The sequence below is a fragment of the Mustela lutreola genome, chromosome 3 (genome assembly GCF_030435805.1).
Source record: "Mustela lutreola isolate mMusLut2 chromosome 3, mMusLut2.pri, whole genome shotgun sequence".
Taxonomy (NCBI): Eukaryota; Metazoa; Chordata; class Mammalia; order Carnivora; family Mustelidae; genus Mustela; species Mustela lutreola.
Window position 1 is genome coordinate 128,281,073 of NC_081292.1, and position 21,652 is coordinate 128,302,724.

The 21,652-nt window shown below is 36.9% G+C and overlaps 1 protein-coding gene across 2 annotated transcripts in view; it reads left to right on the forward strand.

The window, feature by feature from the left end:
- Positions 1–2,256: 2,256 nt before the first annotated feature.
- The window catches only part of ACVR2A (activin A receptor type 2A), an 81,453-nt gene continuing 62,057 nt past the window's right edge, over positions 2,257–21,652 (forward strand). The window contains exon 1 of one of the 2 annotated variants that reach the window (XM_059166786.1): positions 2,257–2,580. In XM_059166786.1, coding sequence (XP_059022769.1) covers positions 2,526–2,580 — 55 coding nt within the window. In that variant the 5' untranslated portion in view covers positions 2,257–2,525. The remainder of the gene's footprint in view (positions 2,581–21,652) is intronic. The other variant, XM_059166787.1, reaches the window with a different exon arrangement.

Genomic DNA, 21,652 nt, shown 5'->3' on the forward strand with positions numbered 1-21,652 from the left:
ACTACTGGTTATTCCAGTTATTCCACTTGCTCTGGTTTCACAATTCAAGAAATATGAAAGTGATGCAGAGATAAGACAATAGTGAGGCCTGATCCAGGGTATAACCGACATCAAATTCCTGAATGATCTAAATACACTCTTCCATTCCTGAAACATTAGTGGCAGCTATTAGTGAAACTAGAAAATGGAAGAAAGTTTATATCTATTCCTCCAACCAGCTTACAAAGTCCAGAGAATTTCATAATATGAGATCATTTAGACACCTTGAAGACCAATTTGGGACTTTTCTTAACTGTTGCACAATTATCAGTCAGATTCTGAGCATCACAACTTGAGAACTGGAAATCTTGGAGAGAGTTTAAAGAGTCACCTAATAACCTTGACAAGTTGTAGAAATGGGCAGATAATTACAGGATGAACTTAATAGACAGAAATATAGAGTAATTTAGAGGAAGAGAAAAATAAAACACTATAAATACTAGAGGGAAGGTTTGGCTTTGTGGGAAAAATGTGGGAATCAGTAAACCACCAGTAAAACACGAGTTAGCCATACGGTACAGTTGCTTTATTATTTTTTATTAATAAAAATTTTAAAAATTGTAGAGTACATGCAAGAATTTTGTGTCTAAGAAAAGGCAGTAATCCCCTAGTCATCTATACAATTATTTAGTAACCACCTAGCACATGCTAGACACTCTGAGTGCTGGCATAAAATGGAGAAGACTTAGGATCCCTACCTTCACAGAGCTCGCTGAAGTGTGGTAAATGAGAAAGCTAGTACCTTTAATACTGTCATTAGTTTGTATTCTATAGCCAACTTCAAGTACAGCAAATACTGTGAGTTCCTTGAGGTAGGGATCCTATTTTTACATTTGGGATCCCATTCCATGCCTAGCACGGCACCTTGTAAACAACTGACCTGGATTAAGAGGTAAAATTTAAGCCTCCAAAAAACTAAAATTTGAAAAAGTAAACACTTGTCTGACCATCCAATGTGTCGATCGAAATGCGCAGGTTTTCTTTGGCACGTAATGTTTGTGAACCTATTACGTGCAGAACAGTCCTCAACACAATGCTTTGTGTATAAAAGGGATGGTAGGAATGGACTCAAATTGCACACCGTGATAATGCCACGGACATCCTGACCGGACTGACAGCCCATCCTCCGCTGGTCTTCCCCCTTCTTTTCTCTTTTAGCCGAAAGACAAAACGCTTAAGCAGTAGGTACAGGGGTGGGACGTGGACCTAAGACTGGGGAGCACAACCACCAGCTCGCGCGCTCACCGAGCTCGCTAAGGCAGCTTCGCGGGCGCGGCAGACCGGCTCACACCCCCGGCTTTCCGGCGCCCCGAGTCTCCGTGCGGACGAGGCGTCCCCCCAGAGGAAAGACAGGGCGCCGCAGACGCCCCTCGGAGTCACCGGCCACCCACCCCGCCTCAGGCTCCGGTTTCTCTTGGGTTCCCATTGATCAGGCTGGTGTACGTTCCAGAGAGGCCAGTGGGGCGCAACTAGAAAACCGGGCGCTCCACGTCCCCGACTGCATCAAGTCACCCACCCACTCGAGCCCCACAGCCCAGGAGGCCAAGCAGGCCGGACGCCGAGGCCTCGCGGTAGCGAGCCTCCATCCGCCCCGCCTCCTCGCCCTCCAGCCGGCCCCGCCCTCGCACTCACCCCTCCCCCGCTCCCGCCTCGCTTCCCCGACAATCTCCTCGCGCTCCCGGCCCGGCACGCGCGCTGCGCCGGGCCGCCGCTGCCGCCGTCGCCGCCGCCGCCGCTGCTGCTGCCCTACTGCCGCCGCCGCCGCGCCGCGGCGGAGCGTTTCTCCGCGGTGCCCGGCTTCCAGCTTCGGACCGGAACCGGAAGTCTGGGGGGCGGGGCCGGCGGAGGCCAGGGGACCGAAAACGCGGCCGAGCCCGGAGCCCGGAGCCGGAGCCAGAGCCTGGACCAGAACTTGGCCGCCGCTAGCACCGCTGCCGCCGCCGCCGCCCGCTGCTCCTTCTCCGCGCCGCAGCTGCCTCGGCCGCCACGGCCGAGAGCTTGGCCGCCAGTGGTCCGCGGACTTTGGGTGTCCGGGTTGAAGGTCGGTCCGGACGTCGGACCCAGCTCGGTTCCCGGACTGTCCGGGCGGCAGCGGACGCCACCGCCGCCGCCGCCTCGTCGCCTCAGCCTGGCGTTTTGTTCGGAGAGACCCGAGAGGCGAGCGGAGCTGACAGTGATTTTGACAGTGATTTAAACGCGCTTTTGTTGTTGTTGGCTTTTCGTTGTTTGGTTTTGTGTGTTGTGCGTGTGTGTGGCGGTTTTTCCCCCGTGGTGCATTTTTTTTTTTTTTTTTTAATTGTTGTGCTCCCCCCCCCCCCTTTTTTTTTCTTTTCTTTTTCTTAACCCCGTGAACGTTTTTTTGGTCGGGGCTTCCGAATATGTTTTATGACGGTTGATTTTACACCAGGAGGTTTGTCTCCGAGGAAGACCCAGGGAACTGGATATCTAGCGAGAACTTCCTACGGATTCCCCGGCGCCTCGGGAAAATGGGAGCTGCTGCAAAGTTGGCGTTTGCCGTCTTTCTTATCTCTTGTTCTTCAGGTAGGTGCATGGAGCGTGGCGCGGCAGGGCTGCTGCTGCTGCTGCCGCCACCGCTGCTGGCGGCCGCGGTTGTTGTTGGCCGCGGTTGTTGTTGGGTCCGCGAGCTCCAGTGGAGCCCGGGGAGGTTTTCCCCGACCTGGAGCCCCTCGGCTCCGACCCCCCAGGTCTGATTGTGATCTGGACATCTCCATGAATGCTTCTCGTTTTGAGTTAGGTTGGCGAACTGATAAGAGTGACTGCTCTGTTGTGGAAGTGAGAAAGTCATGGTTTGTGGCCATAACATTGGATGACAGCGCTGGTTGGGTTGCAGTTAAGCCACAAATACCACAAGTGACATTCTATGCAAAGGTTTGAGACCCGAAAGGCGTTTTCCAAAATGCCATTTAGTGTGGCATTCTCCAAAATAAGGGTGTTTTATTTTAATGGTCTTTTAATTAGTGCTTCACCAGTGACTATCACGACAGAAATCTGGGCAGTTGTTACTTAATTTTGACCGTGAGAAACAATGCATCATATCAGCAATTTCATCTGGGTCCCCCCTTATGTTTTCTTAAACTTCAGTGTCCAGCAGTGTTAAAAATAGTTATAGTTGTTGTTGTTGGAGTATTAACAATAACCCAGTGCAGAAAAGGTATGCTGCTGTGTGGGTAATGTGCTGGCTTTCAACCACCATTTATGTGCTCTTTTCTGGCATAGATTTTGCTTACCTACGGAATACTTATTTTAAACGCGTTGTATTGAAGCATTGTTTTTGGTTTAGAGCAGCCATTTGAGATTGTTCATACTGTCAAATACGCTATAGTCATAAAATAGGTTTTGGCCCAAGGTTGGAAGAATAATTAGGTCCTTTTTTATTTGAAATTTTGATTTTGTGAGAACGTTCTATGCTTGCAACCAGTGGTTGGAAAACTAGTCTTTTATATTTGAAATTCTGTAAATGAATACAACCTAGCTCAAAGGTGTGCAAATGTACATAACAGGGGAGTTTGTTTGATAGATGAAACAATTTTAAAGTCGCAATGGATCTCTTGGCCATAAAATTCAATATATTCAGTTACTAGGTTGTGAGAGAGAATTATGGGGGGGGGGGACGAATTGACAGGTTTCATGGCCATGTCTTTATCTCCTTTGCTAGAGGGAAATTAGAGGGTGTTAGTCTTTTCTTTGTGTACCTCTGTGGTGTGTGTGTGTGTGTCCATCTTCCCAACCCCCTCTTTTAATAGAATCTTTTGTAATGTATAGAATTTTGCTGAATGGTTCATTTCCTTGTGGTTAATAAATGGATAAAGTCTAGTCTTATGTCTGTAGTGGTATTGATCAGTTCCGGGTGGGCTAAATATGTTGTGAAATGGCGATCATTGCCAGAGATTAACCAAAGAATCATGTCTGTTTAAATGGAAGAAGGAACATGCTTAAGGCAGGCTGACAGTTCTTTTTGTGCGCGGTTTGGGGAGGAAGATAAACAATGGTCTCTCTGAAATGAATGAATACCTTGATAACATTAAACCTCTTGCTTTTGTAACATGACTTAACTGTGTAGTTTTTATTTTTCCTGTAGTACTCTCTCTTCTGTGTTTCTGTATGTTCTGGTTGGTGAACTCCTCTTGTTCAAATCCCTTTCTCTGATCTCTTGCCCTTGAGGAGGAGGGGCATCATGGCCACTGACCAAGGAATTGTGGACATTATTCCCTCCCAAACCCACCTGAATCACACTAATTGGTGAAGGGGGTTATTCTTGAGGAGTCTCAAGGTATTACTTCTGAGAAAGCAGGCTGTCGCTGCAGATCTTACAGCTTCCTCTGCTTGGTTTAGAAGTAAAAAGAATAGAGCATTAGTTTTTTGTAGGATTATTTTCCGTGGGCCAGGAGGTTAATACCTAAAATTTTGAAATACAGTAGTTTTCTTGCTGTAGAGCATATATATATATATATATATATAGCACACAGAATTACATAAAACTGGTAATAAATGTTGCTTAGTTTTTTTTCAAATAATTTCTAATTGAACTAAAATATAATTCTATTGAAGATAATTGAAATCATCTTAAAGACTTTAATCCATATTTATGTATGAAGATTTTTAGTACCTAAAATATCTGATTTTTAAAATGCTTTGTTATGAATTAAATACACTTTAAAAGATTATTATGTTTCTTTTTTTAATTGATTTTTCTATGTAATATGTAAGCGGGCATGCTGGAAGCATGAGGATGACTGTTTTCATGAGAATTTAAAAATTTCTTAAGTTGTCAGTTTTTTGTTTCTGGATATTTGATTTTTTTTTAAGCAAATGAAAAATTGTAGTAAAGAACTGTTGTATTTCAGGTTTTTAGGATGAATGTTTACTGTTTTCTTTAGTATTTTGCAGACTTTGATTTTCAGTTTCCATCCCATGGTATATATACTAGAAGACTGATTTTGCATACTAATCCTGTACGATATGACCAAGTATATAATTTCTTAATGTAATTCCAGAGAAAACATTTTTGAGTTATGCTTTCATCTTCAAATGCCTTCAGATTCCTTCTGTATTTGGACTTTTTCATTCTTCTTATCCTTTCTCAGATTCTGTTTCAAAACACAAATGTACTTAGATTTTTTGTTTGTTTTTAAAGCATTGTGGTTAATTTGTATCTTCACCATTTGTTAAACTGTGGGTTTAATTCTTGCTCTAGTACTTAGGTTTATCCTACCTAGAATGATGAGCTACTGTGGTATTTGAGTTGCACTAAGTTGAGAATTTGTTTGAATTTCTGTGCAGACTGGAGCAGTCTGGTCCATATATTCGATGAAATAAGAAATGGAGATAAAGTAATTTTATGCATTTCCTTTACTTCACTTAGGCAATAGAGTGTGTGTGTGTGTGTGTGTGTGTGTGCATGTGCACACACGCACGCCTATGTATGTTTCTGTGAGCAAGTATATGTGCAGTTAGAGGGAGAATTGGCAGTATAGTGAATCTTCTGAGACTCCACTGAACTTTGGCTAACAAGTGTTAGATATTAAATGCTTTCTTTTCTGCAGGCAGAACTGCTTAAATGTAGTCTGTGATCAAATTCAAATACAGTATATTAGAACATCAAAACCAGAAGAGAAACAAAACAAACTCCCTCCCCTACCAATTCTTGTTGATTTTTTTTCTACTTGTAAGCCAGTATTTCTCAAGTTTGGGTGTCTTTTGCTCTCTGCCCCTACACCTCTCCTAGGAGGCATTTGAAGACATATTTGGTTGTCACAACTGTGGGCTACTATATGCTACTAGCATCTAGTGGGTAAAGGGCAGGAATGCTGCTAATTATCCCATAATGCACAGGACAGCCTTACACAATGAAGAGTTACGTGGCTCAAAATGTCAATAACATTGAGGTTGAGAAGCCTTACTCTAAACTCTTCATTTTTAAAAGTATTATTATATTAATAAAAGGGTCCTGCTTTCCATTCCCACAATCATCCAAATTTTATAAGGATATGCTGTTGATCTTGAGGTGATTTTGTATTGAAAGCTTTCATCTTTTCATTGTCTTTTAGAATTAGAATGATTATATTAGAAAAACTGACTATTGGTGTACACGTTATTTCATCTTATGATATTTTAATAAAAATAATTTGCTAAGTTTTGAATAAACTCTCCAGACCCATTGCTTTGCTGTGATGGAAAGCCCATGAAGACTGTATATTCCTGAATAGGATGAATAATTGCTTGAAGTATCAGGTTTAGTTATATTTGCTTTTGATCCAGTAGTTTCTTTGCTGTGATAATTATCTTTAAGGATATTTCCTTTTATCCTTATTAAAATCACTGTTTGAACTGTGTGGTGGCAGCTGGGTTGTGTGTGTGAGAGAGAGAGGGAGAGAGAGACTAACATGGTACAGAAAAGTTTTGTAAGTTTCATATGGAAGAAATATGTTCACTATTACATGTGCCTGAAAGATCTCAAAGTATAAATTCAGGGTGTGATTCTTTTTTTTTTTTTCTTCTGTTCTTTAATTTGAAGAAAGTTTTAAAGTGGTTTCTTAATTACATAGTTTTCTGGAGAATCATTGGCTGGGTTTTGGTTATCATTAGACTCATTTAGGTTATACTAATTAATATTCTATGATCTATCGTAGACCCTTGTCCTTCTTAAGGTTAAAAATTGACCATAATTAATAAATGCTTACTTTGTTTTGAACTCTGGTTTTAAGGAAGTGAACTTAGCCAGGATAAGAATTAAAGTGAAAAAGTGTAAGTAGCATTACACCATTGAAAAGAAAAATTCTGAAATCACTCCCACAAAAAGTATGCAAATAAGCTTCATACTATCTTTGTAACACACCTCCCCATACATATATATCTTTGGTACTACTGACATCTTCACCTTTTGGGTTCACTGTTTCATGAGAAGTAAAGCACAACTAAACCAAATGAGATTTTAATAATCTCTAAATGTTCCTTTATATTCTAAAATTATTTTCTTGCTTTTTTACTTTTTAAGTAGTATGCTCTTATTTCTCATCTTTGGTGTCTCAAAAGCCTGTGGTTTGTATTTGTCTTTTCATGCTGTCTTATGTGGCTATGTGTCCTGCATAGTTTCTCTTAGATAGTAATTTAGGTAAGCTTAGCAATATTTGATATTAGGGTCAGTAGTACTCTTTCACTTTTTATTCTGTTATTCTGTAACTCATACTTTCTTCCATTTCTTTTCCTCTTTATGCCTGCTTTGTTTATATTCTTTTTTTTTCCTTCTGTACTTCCCTGTTCTGTAGGCTGCTTTGCTTGTGGAACCCACTTGTTGCTTAGCATCAGGTGTGGCTCAAGAGGGCTCACACATGATTTAAATGAAAACAGACTCAATTGAGAATGTTTGAGAATTGACCAGATAGTCTTTTCTACTGTTCTTTCATTTGTTGGTTTTCTGAGATATCACACACACACTTGGGAGTAGTGTTACTCTTTTGGAATCCAGTGGTTTCAACTGTAGATTGCTCTTATAACCTTTTTTTGAAGGGGAGAGGGGCAGAGGGAGAGAGGCGCAACACAGGGCTTGATCTCCTTGACAGGAAGTCAAGAGTCCAGCACTTAACCCACTGAGCCACCCTGGTGCCCTACTCTTACTCCTTTTTAAAATATTTGGTTTTCTTTAACTCTTTGCTACTTTCAAAAAGTCTGCCTTTTGTTGTTGTTCATTCCTCATCTCTGTTTAAGCCAAAATTTGACCAGACCAGAGAATATATTTATTGCCACAGCTGGGACCACAGACTTCCTCTGTGGTAGATTTAATTCTGTTAGGTTATAATGCTCATGTCTAGACAGAACATTGATTTCAAATTGACTATTGAACATGAAAGTTCCAGTAATAGTGTATATAGGAAGGAGAAGAAGTCAAGAAGGTAAAGAAACTACTGTAGATAGCAATTGACTTTCTGTCATTCTCCAACTGGATTTCTGTTAGTCACTTTCATATATCTAAATATGATCTAAATATGATATATCTAAATGCATCTAGTATCACATTTTGTTTAATGAAGGGTCTAAAAGAAATGTATTGTCTTTGAGGTTGGATTTTTAAAAACTATTAGAATGGTGGGCTTAAAGGAAAAAATTTGGAGGTTCTTTTGGATACTGGACAAGAATGTGATCACAGTGGTCAGTAGACTCTGGTTCTGGTGTCAGCACTGCCACTGTCCAGCTCATCTATCATTTTTCTTACCTGAATTATTGTAGTACTTTTCTAGTTAAGACTGGGTTCCTATCATTGCGTCCTCTCCCTTTCTGTCCACATATAACTTCCAGTTGACCTCATTAAAAAATAAATCTAAATATGTCACTCCTGCTTTAAACATTTCCCTGTAAGTCATCTTTAGCCTAAAATCTAGTCTTAGAATTGCTTGTACTTCGAATGGTGCTTTGTCATTTGGTTCCTGCTTGTGTTCTTTAAACTCTTGGTATAGTGGCTTGGAGGATGGGCTCTGGAGTTAGACTTCCTATGTTTATATCCTGGCTTCTCAGTTTAACCTTGGGCAAATCACTTTACCTTTTGTGATTCAGTTTTATCATCTACAAAGTGGGGGTATTAATAGTGACTACCTCAGAGAGTGGTTTGAAGATTAAATATCACATAAATACTAGGTATTCTGTTGTCTCTCCTCCTTAGCATAAGTCCTATATTCCAGCTATACAAACTTGACTCGCAGTTTTTTGAATGCGTCATCCTTTATTGTATATCAGTATGGTACCTTTGTATAGGTTAGTTCTTCCTCCTTTACCTGGCTAACTCCTTGTTTTTAAGACCAAGACTAAAACTCCTTGTTTTTTAAGACTAAAACTCCTTATTTTAAGACTAAGAAGTATCACCTGTTTAGAAACAATTTTTATGCCACCCAACCCATATTTAGTTGCTTTCTATTCTAAATGACCTTTATTCCAGTAATTATTGCAAATGTTTATTTATCTCTATACATGTTAGACTGTGAGCTCTTTGAAGACATCTTCTCTTTATCTACAGACCCAGTCCTAGAACCTGGCACATAATAGGTGCTGAAGAAATGTTTAGTTAATGAATGAACTGAATTTTTTTCATTTCTGGGCCTGGGTTTTCCATTTATGTATTAAAGCAGTAAACTTGAATTAGATTGTTTCTGAACTTTTTTCCTTTTCTAAAAGCTTTATGATTCTATAATCTTAAGGTTAGAGTTTAATAGTAATATTTTATTAAGAGAAAATGATTTTGCTGGTTGTTTTTGGGTACCTTAAGTTCTGTTCACTTTTTTAACATGCTGTGTTTCTGATCCTTAGATAAAATCTTTTAATATAATTTGAATCACACAGTTTAGAAGGCATTTTAGAGATCTTCAGGTTCTGTGTCTTTCAGCTTTTTTGACCATAACCCACAGAAAGAAATACACATTGCTTCATAATGCAGTTCCCATTTACATAAATATGTATATATATCAGAAGTAGAAGTTTTGAGAACTAGCTCTTACTGTGTGTAAGGCTTTTATTTTTATATTCTGTTTCACTAATTTTTTTTATTGTAATCCATTAATTAATTCAATGATCAACTAATGGATTCTAAATTCCTAAGAAATAGTGACCTAGTTCAGCAATCCCTTATTCTATCGAATTCTCTGAGAAGGAAACTGCGTAGTAAACATGTGCATTGAAAAGTATGTGTACTGAAAAACGTGCTCATTATTTAATCTACAATAGAGAATGTGTACTTAGGTACAGAATATAGGGAAAACTGGTCCTAAGAGAGAACATGGACCTGCTCTGGCTGAGCTCTTATTTCTTATGGATTCTCTGCATAAATTAAGGATACACAAAGTTTCCAAAACAAAATTAGATTGTAATTTTGAAGAGTTAACATTTTTCTTCATTCAGGGAAGGCTTGCTGGAGGACATAGATCTTAATAATGGGGGAAAAATGTCTTGGCAGGGTTGAGAGGGATGTTTATCTTAATATGAAGGAAAAGGCACAAAATAGAATCCAGGAGCACAGAGAGCATTTGCCAGTAAACTTGACCATGGATAGAAGGCAAGATGAAGGAATTTTGACTAAATCTGAGGAAGAGATTTATGTGATGAGAAGATGTTTATAATTGCTTGAAGAAGTAAAACGATCTCATTTGAGTGGGTAAATCAGAGGAAAAGTAATTAAAACTAAGAGAGATGCAGATCTTGATGGAGGTCCCCAAAATATCATATATTATGTGTATATGTATACACATACATATATATGGAATATAGGATAGAAGAGCAGTTTGAAGATTAAAGTAGGATGGTAGTGCTACTAAGTAAAATTGGTAAAGAAATATCAAACCAGAAGAAAATAGGGAGCATTTTCATAACTAAAGAAATTCTACAGACAGGTATAGATTTAGATTATAAGCATGAATGAAAATACAGACATAGATTTGGAAAAATAGAATACATAGAAAAGATGAGCACATGTAGTGTTCTTTTATGGGGGCAGAGACACTATGATGGTATGTCTTTATTGTAAAGAACTCTGAGCACTCATGATTCAGTATGTTGTTTGTATTTAAATAATGGTCAGATTATAGTAATCACAGTTATTGTTCATACTGGCCATTCAGATTACATTCTTTGAAATCTGCATAAGTCATTTTCCGTAGATTTAGAAACTTTTTTGATTTGGTATTCATTATTTGTTTCTGAATCCTAACCTTTTCAATACCGTTCTTTTACTTTCTTCTTTGGTTGACTATTTTCTTAGTAGCTATAGTCACATTGGGAATCATTTTATTCTCTAATTTGTGGAAGAAAATAAATGTAAAGCAATAAGATAATTATTAGAAGTTCCCATTAGGGAGTGGTTGTTTTTTAAACCATTTAAAAAACGAACCATCTTTACATATTGTAATAAAAGTAAGCCTATCTATATATAAAACTTTGAGGGAGGAGTTTTCCTACCTAGGATTAGCAACTTTATAATATATATTTTATAGAAATGAAAGCTTTATTGGGAAATTCTTGGTCTTCACGTCGTTATCATTATATGTGATCTTCACATCTATATGATTATACATGATAAATCAAATTTTTTCCAAAGCACTATTTTAAGAGAAGTGGGTATGGGTGAATTATGAAATTTTGGCCAGTTTCTAAAGCTCTTAGATTAATTTTTTAAATTTGTGAACAAAGATGTATTTAATGAAATAATATGCCCTATAACACAGTAGCTGGTTCATAGTAGATATTACATACACCCATATTCATTTGTCTTCATTCGTATCTTAAAGTCCCATTATTAAGAATATTGTGTGTAAAACATTTAAAAATATAGATTCAGTTTTTGGGAGGTATTTTTAAGTTTGCTGGTAAATTACTTATCCATTAATATGAAATAATATTCTGACTAACTGATTTAGCCAAAGAATATATCAATACAGAGTGCCAAAAAGGAGTCAGGAAATATCTAGAACATTCAGATAAGATTTTTTTTTTTTAAATAGAGTTCTTTAAGGTCTCATTGTTGTAGAATGCATTAAAGGAAACCTCAAGGTAAATTTTCTTTTCTATTTATTGGAATTGAAAATATTTTCATAATTTCACTTAAAACTTAAGTGTTTTAAAATTTTTCATGTAGAAGTAAAGTCTTGAAAGATTCTCAAGTCTGTTTTTGGGTAACAGCTACAAGCTTCAAAAACATAATCGTTCAAGTTTTGAGATCAGTATTTTGAATGTGATATAATAGTATCTTGAACTAAAACTTAAAAGAGTCTCATTCAGATACCTATTTTGTTACTCACTCTTCTTTCACCTTGGCAATCACTCAGACCTCACTTTACTCATCCTTAAATTAAAGAGAGTGAATTAAGTATTCATTTATTAACAAATGTTGAACTACATGCTAGACATTGCTAAGTGCTTGGGATGCAGCAGTGAACAAGACAGATATGATTATGCGCATATGGAGCTTACAGTCTTAAAGTCAGTAGCCAAATAAATAAAATAATTACAGATTGCCATATGAATTCTGACAGAAGCAAACAGGGTACTCATAGGATAGCTATTTGCCTCACATCCATACCACAAATCTCTAGTTACTTAGCTTATCTACCTATTTATTCTCTGCACTTTCCACTATGGGAGTATAAACTTTTAGAGGGGTGTGTCACTTTTATCATAATACCCTCTGGGGATAGCACAGTTTCTGGCATAAAGTAGAAGCCTGCTTGCCTGCCTGAAGAAGTGAACCCAGGCTCAGGACTAGAGAGAGACAGGGACCTGATCATGCAGGGCTTTGATCTAATGTAGGACGGAGTTAGAATAAAATCCAAAGGGCAAAGAGTTTTGAGGAGGAGCTAGATCTGGGTTATATGTTGAGATCACTTGGGAGCTCTCTGGAGAATATATTGGAGGTATGTAGAAGCGAAGAGGTGAGAGTGGGAGGCCGTTTTATCAATCTAACCTAAACTGTACAGATTCTCTAAGATCCTATCTACCTCTGAACGTTGTATTCTCAAACTTGCCAGTACTTAACCAGTCTTCCTCTTAGATTTTCTTAGTCATCCCATATTTGTCCTACTTATTATTTCTTAAAAATAAATGGATAGGCTTATTGTGCATCTGAAAAATTTGAATACATCATCTCAAAAAAAAAAAAAGCTAAAAAAAAAAGAGGTAATAAAACACAGAGTTTGTTGAATTTTTCTGGAAAGTTCCTATATTTAGATTTTGTGCATTTGCTAATTTATATTCTTATTTACTAAGCATTCCTGTTTCTCTGTGAAACTTTAACTTTACACCTTTTCAATATGCTTATTTTTTCACAAGATCATCTTTTTATTTTAAACATGTAATATATTCTATTGTTGGTGTTGTTGAAAATTCAGAAGTAGAAACAACATATTTTATCTTAATTCTTAGGAATTTGATACTTTACAGGTTATCAAGGTCTTAAAGTCTGAAAGGATAAGTAGTTAATACTGTGGGTTCTTATTTTTACTCTGGGCTATGGCCTCTAACTCTAAGTAGTCAGCTTGAATATTTTTATCTGTGAAAGATTTCAAGTCTGTACTGTTGGTAGGAGGGGGAGGTGGTGCTTGGCACAGGGAAATCAACTCTATATTGGCAGAAGTTCAGCAGCATCATCTCTGACTAGGAAAAACTGTATTATTACATAGAGATAAAGCCAGAAGAGACATTAAACTTTACTGAATTTAAAAATATAATGGTGGCTGACTCTTTTCATTTGGTTTCTCTCATTATGGAAGCAGGTAAAGCTAACTGTCTTTGGTAAGCCACCTTCTATAAAGAAGTGTAGTTTCACTCTGTAAATATTATAGGCCATTTTATTTATTATTACCTTAAGTAAAGTAGTTCTAGAAAAATAACAGGTTGGCTAGATTTTTGTGTTCGTTGGTCCTGGAGTTTCATACTGCATTTTTTTGTGAATAGAATTTGCTAATTGTTTTTATTTAAGCTAAGACTTGGAATTTCTTGTGCAGGTACACTTTAAAATAATATGGGGAGAAATGAAAAGTCAAAGTTAAAAGAGAATGATAAATAATGAATAAGGGCCATTGTGAGATAACTTAAACAAGATGAACAGGGTAATAGTAAAGTTACCTGATTAGTAGGCATTCAGAAGTAGAATAAAACACCTTTCTTTGTGACTGGGAAAATGATTAAATAGCTACTGATCATCCTTTTATTCTGCATAAATGTTAAATAACAAATCTTACCAGCTGACCTTTTTTTATTCTCTTATTTATTTCTTTAGAGGTACATAAACCTTGTTTGGGTGTTGAATCAGGAAATTCACTGCTAATTGTTTGTTGAAATGTAAATAGAGATTGTCTACTAGCTGAGAGAGCTAGAAATAATAGAAATGATTAAATTAGGCTCTAACTGCTGAGAGGGCCTAACAGAGTGTCAGGTACTGTTTTTTCTAGTAACTGCCTTTATCAGAGTGATTTTTATGAGAATAAGCTACTCAAGCTGATCCTCACTTCAGAAAGATGGGATAAAATTAAAAGATTAGGAAAAGAGAAGTGTTGGTTATACTTCTTTCTTTTTGAATCAGTGAAGGGTGGTTTTGATCTTTTATCTGCAGATCTTACCTTTTGCAATATTGTAGCCAGAGCATGGCCCCACTCCAAGAATTGTAATCCTAGTTAGCAACATATATTTAGCAGCTTTGATTAAACAGTATTTTTAAATTAATATCTAGTCTTGTTTCTGTGATAGAGAAAGATAACAGCTCACCAAGCCAAAGAGTAGAAGAAATCAGAAGAGCCTAGTCTGTTACAGATTATAGAATTTTCTACCTTTGGAATCTATTGTTGGCGAGTAAGGGCTAGTTGATAGCAATAAAAGTTAATCTTGTTGGTACAAATGTAGCTGTTATAAGTGAATAGTATTAATTAAGAAGGTCCTTCATCTCAAATTCAGTGAAAGTAATTAATTATGCAGTTCTTGGACTGGTATAGTAGAAAAGAGCAGACATTCTTTAGGGAGAAAACTTGGGTGTTGGGCCTTTTTTTTTTTTTTTTTTTTTTAACCATGGTGTGATAAACCATTTGAACTTGGAAAAATTCCATAACCTTGATTTCTTCATCTGTAAAATGGAGTTCATAATACCTACCTGACAAAAGTAAGGTGAGGATCAAAGGCGACATACATAACCACAAGCACATTCACATATACACTTGAAACTTTGTAAACATTGAGTTATTATTCCAAATATTTGTAATTGGGGCTTCTGGGTGGCTCATTTATTAAGCATCTGCTTTCAATTCAGGTCATGATCCCAGGGTTCTGGAATCCAGCCCTGCATCAGGCTCCCTGCTCCACGGGAAGCCTCCTTCTCCCTCTCTCACTCCCTCTGCTTGTGTTCCCTCTCTCACTTTGTCAAATAAATAAATAAAATCTTACCCCAAAACCCCAAATATTTGTAATTAATGCAGTGATTTTTTTCAAGGAGAGCAATAGAGTGCTAGGTTCAAGTGAACTATAATAACAGTTCTCATTCAGCCTTTGTGATTCTTCATCAGTAGACATTTATTTTTACATTGTGAATAAAGGTTAATTCTATAAACAACTGAATATATGGTATAGTATTAGAGGAATGTCTGATGCTTACAGTGACCTTAAAGGCATTGCTTGATATAGCCCTTCTCCAGGTTCATCTTTTGCCTTAGTGGTTCCTACAACAAACCAAGTGCTTTTTTTTTTTTTTTTTTTTTTTAAAAGATTTTATTTATTGGGCGCCTGGGTGACTCAGTGGGTTAAGCCGCTGCCTTCGGCTCAGGTCTTTTTTTTTTTTTTTAAAAGATTTTATTTATTTATTTGACAGAGAGAGATCACAAATAGGCAGAGAGGCAGGCAGAAAGAGAGGAGGAAGCAGGCTCCCTGCTGAGCAGAGAGCCCGATGCCCATACTGGGGCTCGATCCCAGGACCCTTTTTATTCCTAGGAGCTTTTGTTTTCACTTGCCTTCAGTGAATACTTAGGAGTAGGGGACCGTATCTGACTTACTGTAGTTTCCCCAGCGTCTGACACATAAAAGGTGCTTAACCAATATTTGTGAATGAATATTGAATCAAATACTAAGGAGTTCACAGACTTTTTGTAAAGGGCCAGATAGTAAGTATTTTAGGCAATCTCTTTTGCAACTATCAGCTCTGCCAGTTTTAACACAAAAGCATTATAGACAGTACATAAATGAATCATTCTGACTGTGTTCTAATAAAACTTTATAGATAATGGAATTTGAATTTTATGTAATTTTCATGTGTCATAAAATATTCTTTTGACTTTTTTTCAACAACTTAAAAATGTAAAAATTGTTGTTCAGGGATTGTACAAAACAGGCTCCCGGCTGGATCTGATCCATGGGCAGTAGTTTAGCAACCTCTAACATAAGACACGGTATAAATAGCACCCCTTCTCCCAACATAGAAGTATTTTATGTTTTAAAAACTTTGTTGGGAACCTAGGAGGAATTTTCTTATAGGATCATTGTCACATATTTTGGGTAAGTTCTCTCCCAGACTAATCTACAAGCCTTTTTTACCTCCAGTGTCTTTTATTCCAGCAGTACAACTTTGCCCCTCAGCAGTCACACTGTTTCTGAGAGAAAATGGATATAGTATTCTTTATTGGGCCAGAAGAAAGACAGGCTTTCTCCTCAGCACCTATCAGAATTTCCTTCTTCCAGGATCTCTCTTTTTCTACCTGGAAAGTGTCTGGCTTCCTGGGTCTCCAGTCAGGTGGTATGATGACAAGGCTAAAAAGACATTTGTGTATGTGATTAGGGAGGAGGGCGTGGAGGGAAAAGGGTCACATGGGGACCAGAGAGAAGAAAGAAAATAGAAAATATTAGAGTGATCATACATAGTAAGGGTAGTATTTTGTGAGATAGTATCGTGTGTGTGATTATATGTATATATGTACTGGATCACAATGAAAAATGTGTTTCTTACAGTGGTTTGTGGTCAGAAAGTTTGAAAGCCTGTATTGATCCTGAGATCTCCCCTGTACCAACCCCTATTATATAAGAGAACCAAAAGAAAAATTGAAAGGAAGTCTTTACTGCTTGGTATAGTGTGTGTTTTGGGTTGCTTTATTGAGGTACTTATCTGTTTTGTAGATGAGAAGATGGGGTCTTAAACTAATGAGCGTCACAAATGAGAACAGACACTTAACTTTTTAGAATATGCACTTCTTCCATTATACTGTATTGTTTTTACTGTAGGGAATGAAGCTATGTATGACTTCCATTGTGTTTCAGAGGACAAAAAAAAAAAATCTTAATAGGTGGCAACTCACCAGGTTTCTTGAGACAAAGCATTAGCTTAAGTATTAGGACAGGGCCACTGGAAGAAAATGATTAGGAGCTCTGTGTGAAGAACTATATGATGTATAAGAAAGGAGGAGTCTGTATCATTTTGCCTTAATTTTTTCTTCTTCCCTATGTGTACTGCTAGCCCTGCTCCTTCATACCTCACCAGCAGTGTGGGCTTTTAATTCACACCAGCAACAACAAGGGCTTGAGGATGAGGTTTAGTGAGGAGGAGTAATATAATCTTGTCTTTAGTTGAAAGGAGAATAAGGAGTGAAACCCAAGTAGCAGGGCCACCTGGCCATCTGAATGGGTTGGCTATTCCCAGGTGGCGATTTAGAAGTGGGTATAGGTAAAACAGGGGCCGCTGTTAATCTAGTTACAAGCAGAAGTCTTGGCATTGGAGACTAGTAGCTTTGATATGCTAATTGAGAATAGTTCTTTTCTAGTTATTAAGGAGAAGCTACTCTTAAGCAATACTCAGTCCAGATTTAGTTACCCATTTTAAGTACTTAAAAATTATATTAAATGTCTAAGCCATTTCTCTCTTATATACTTTGTTAGCAAGTATGGTGAAAACTAGTTTATGCTAATTTTGATCTCTAACTTGATTTGGAATTGTCTTGGGAAGAAAAAGATTGATCGGAAGGCTATTATTGTTCTTAGAAAATTAAGGAAACCTAGCAGGCAGGTAGATACCTGGTTAATTGAATGGATAGGTGACAAACCCTATAAAATATGCTAATCTTTCTCAAGCTGGTTTGGAGGTCTTGATTTTACAGTGGGAATTACTAATTTATATAGAGTAAGTTTCAACAGGTAATATCTGAAGACTTGGACTTAATATTTTTATCCTTCTTGGTTACCCTTGTGGTACTCCTTACCATATTCTGTATTAGAATTGCATGTTAATGTGCCCATCTATATCAGTTGACTGTGAGTTCTTTTAGATTCTTTCAGTGTAGTGCTTGGTGTTCAGTGTAGGTTAAGAGCACTGGAGCCAGAGCGCCTGGTTTTGTATTTTGGCTCCATTATTTTCTAGCTGTGTGATCAAGTTATTTTTCCCATCTGGAAAATGGAGATAATGATAGTACTCTTTTATACAGTTGTTATAAAGTGTAGATGAGTTAATATACATTAAGTGCTTTGAATGATATCTGGCATGTAGTAAGCATTGTAAATAACTCAGAAACAATAGTTGAAAGATAAGACTGGTAGAAAATATTTGCAGTGTTTGATAATATCTGATGAAGGACTATTGTCCAAAATAAAGAACTCAATAAGAAGAAAACAAAGAACCAAATTTAGAAATGGAACAAAGACCTTAACAGACACCTGACCAAAGAAGATGTACAGATGGTAAAAAAGCATATGAAATGATGCTTTTACATCATAAGTCATCAGGCAAATACAAATTAAAACAGACAATACTACATACCTATTAAAAAGGTCAAAGTCTGGAATACTGACACCACCAAATTCTGGGAAGGATGTAGAGCAAAATGAGCTCTCATTTATTGGGAATGCAGAATGGCACAGCTGCTTTGAAAGATACTTTGGTCGTTTCTTATATGCTCTTACCATAGGCTTCAGCAGTGATGCTGTTTGGTATTTACCCAAAGGAATTGAAAACTAAAGTCCAAACAAAAACCTGTACATGGATGTTTACAGCTTTATCCATAATTGCCAAAATTTGGAAGAACCAAGATGTCCTTTAGTAGGTGAATGGATAAATAAACCGTGGTACATCTGGACAGTGGAATATTATTTAATACTAAAAAGAAATTATCCTTGAAGCCATGAAAAGACACAGAAGAAGCTTAAATACATGTTATAAAGTGAAAGAGGCCCATCTAGAAGGGCTACATACTATATGACTCCAACTACATGACATTTGGAAAAGGCAAAATTATGGAGACTAAGTAAAAAGATCAGTGGTTACCTGGGGTGGAAAGGATGAATAGGCAAAGCACAGAGGATTTGGGGGATGGTGAAAATACTCTTCTATGATACTGTAATGATGGATGTGTGTCATTATACATTTGTCCAAACCCATAGAATATGCAACACCAAGAGTAAAACCCTAAGGTAAACTACGGGCTTTGGGTGATTCAAATACGTGTCAAGGTTCATCCTTGCTAACAAATAAAGCATTCTAGTGATGTTGATAAGGCAGGAAGCTATGCATGTGTGGGGTCAAGGGGTATATGAGAAATCTCTGTACTTTGATTTTGTTGTGAACTTAAAACTGCTATAAAATTAAGTCTCAAAAAGTTGCAGCTGCTGCTGCTTACTGTTTTCTGTCTAGCACAGTGTCTAGCTTGAACAATTTATTGAACATGAACAAGTACAGTTGTAGTAATTATAAAATTGAGGGAATTCTGATATATTTGGTGAGAAACTACTTTTGCAGATGGCCATCCTGTTCAGGATACAGTAGTGTTTGTTTTATTTATAATAGTTATATATTTATTGGACTCTGGTTAAATGTAGAATATCATTTGGTTTATCAGGGAAGAGTATTAACATTTTCAATTATGTAATTTGGTGGTATTTTATGTACAGGCCTGGGGGGATCTTTTCAGAAAACTATAAAATAGAATGGAGTAGTATGTCATTCAGTAGTATATTCCCAAAGGGTAGTACCTCAAAATCTTTCGAAAATGAGATGAAAACAAAAGGAAAGTGAGTGTGGTTGGGGAAATAAATGAAATTTCCAAAAGTGTATCTTACTTGATTTTTTTCAGTATTTGAGTATCAACATTTCTTGGAAGATAACTTCCATTTATATGTGTTTTCTAATTTTCTAAGTGATTTCATGTATGTTCCTATTTAATCCTATCTGAACCTGTTTGAGATACCTTTCATATTTTGTTTTGTTTTTTAGTTTAAGTCAGACCCTGTAATAACAGAAGTTGCTTGAATTCACTAATCAGTGGAGCTAGTACATAAAGCCTCATTTTAAGTTCAGTGTTCTTTTGTAAAAGTAAAGAATGTTTGATAATTTTTTTCTCATCATCCTCTGCCGTTTCCCATCCTTAGTGGGGGGGAATCTTTATAGTCATTTATAGAAGTAGTTGTTTTGTAAATAATCCTTGTACTACACTTTTGAGAAATCCATGGTTGGTGGGAAAGTGGGGAGCTGGAAGTAGCGATACAGCAGTAAAAAACACCAAAGTGAGCTCTAATTCTAGGGCAGAAGTTGTTTTGCTCTTTGCTTGATAGCTTGCTTGATGGCAGCCACAAATCCACATATGTTAATTGTTGCTGTGGGTAAATCCTGCCTTTGATTGCTGCAGATGTTCTTTTCTCAATCACTTTTACTTTTGATTGAGAATGGTTAAAAATTTTTTCCTAATGGGTTACTAATAGGTGAGTCCCATTACACATGTGCCAGAATTTTACATTATTAAATTCTTTGGTCAAATTGGAACAAGTTATGTCACAGCTCAGTCATTATGCAGAACGATAATATTATTAACGACTAACATTTGTTAAAGCTGCCATTTTTAATAGCCACCACTTATTATGTGCCCTGGGCTAAGTGCTTTTAAGTTTCAGTGATGATGTGTGTGCCTCACCTTACAAGATAGATATTATTCCCATTTTATAGATGAAGAACCTGAGACTCAGTGACTTGCCTAAGGCCACATAACTAAATAAATTGCAGAGCCAAAGTATGTTATGTTGGTCTACAGGGCTTAAATCTATTCTTTCTATTGAGTCAATTTTGAAGTGTATATTAAAATAGAAGTTACCAATTCCGGTGCAGTGTGATTTTCTTTGAACCATGTTCCCACCTTGACAGTAGCTGGTGTTGCTGTTACCCATTAAAACCTGTGGCGTAGGAAACAATGCTGAGTTATCAAATTGAGTTTTTGATGGCTTACTGTGGTTCCTGTAAGTTGATAAAGCAGAGCTTTCTCCACCTCTTAAGTAAAAGTCCACAGCTGTTTAATTAAAGACCGAGGAACAGAAGTTGTTCCTTTTGTCTATACAATGAGCCAGAATCACAACTAGGTCAGAATTCATTTGCTCTGATCACTACTTGAGTAATCAGTGAATGAAAGGATCAAAGTAAATGCATCTTTTAAAAATGATTATACTTTGATTCAGAGAGGTTGAATTAATTGAATTTTCCTTGGGTAGAAGAAAACAAATCCAGATTCTTTTTGACTAATATTTGGAAAATAATTTAATGGTAGTAGCAGTTAATTGCTCACTTGGTGCCTGTTACCTATGCTGGGTGAGTGCGAAAGAACATATTAAGGTAAGTATGAATGGTTCTGGCATTTGGATTGTGGTTCCCTTGCCCACATTCATATTAAGACAGATTGATAAAAAGACAAAACACATACTTTGTTTTGCAAAATCTAAGAACTTAATTTTTCTGTTACTATAAATTCTAAATTATAGGTTAGCCTGCAGAAAACTGAAAGATGATGAAGAGAATAGGAAGAAAAGGAAATCCCTTATTTATTCTGGTTTCTTTTATTAGGAAGAATGAATAAAAGGTGACAAATGAGTAGTCAGAACTAATAAATTCATAAGGATTTGGTTTGAATTGAAGTGACTGAATTTATAGAAAAACGAATATTGTCATATCCTTTATCTGTTTTGCTATAATTGAAATCAGCCAACATTTAAAGGGTACCTGCTGTGTGCTTCTTAGTATGCCAGGTACTATGGAGAAAATGTAAAAGAAATATGAAGTCTTTGTTTAAGGAATAGTCACTTTGGAATGATAAACCTTAATACTCTAAAACACAATACACATTTT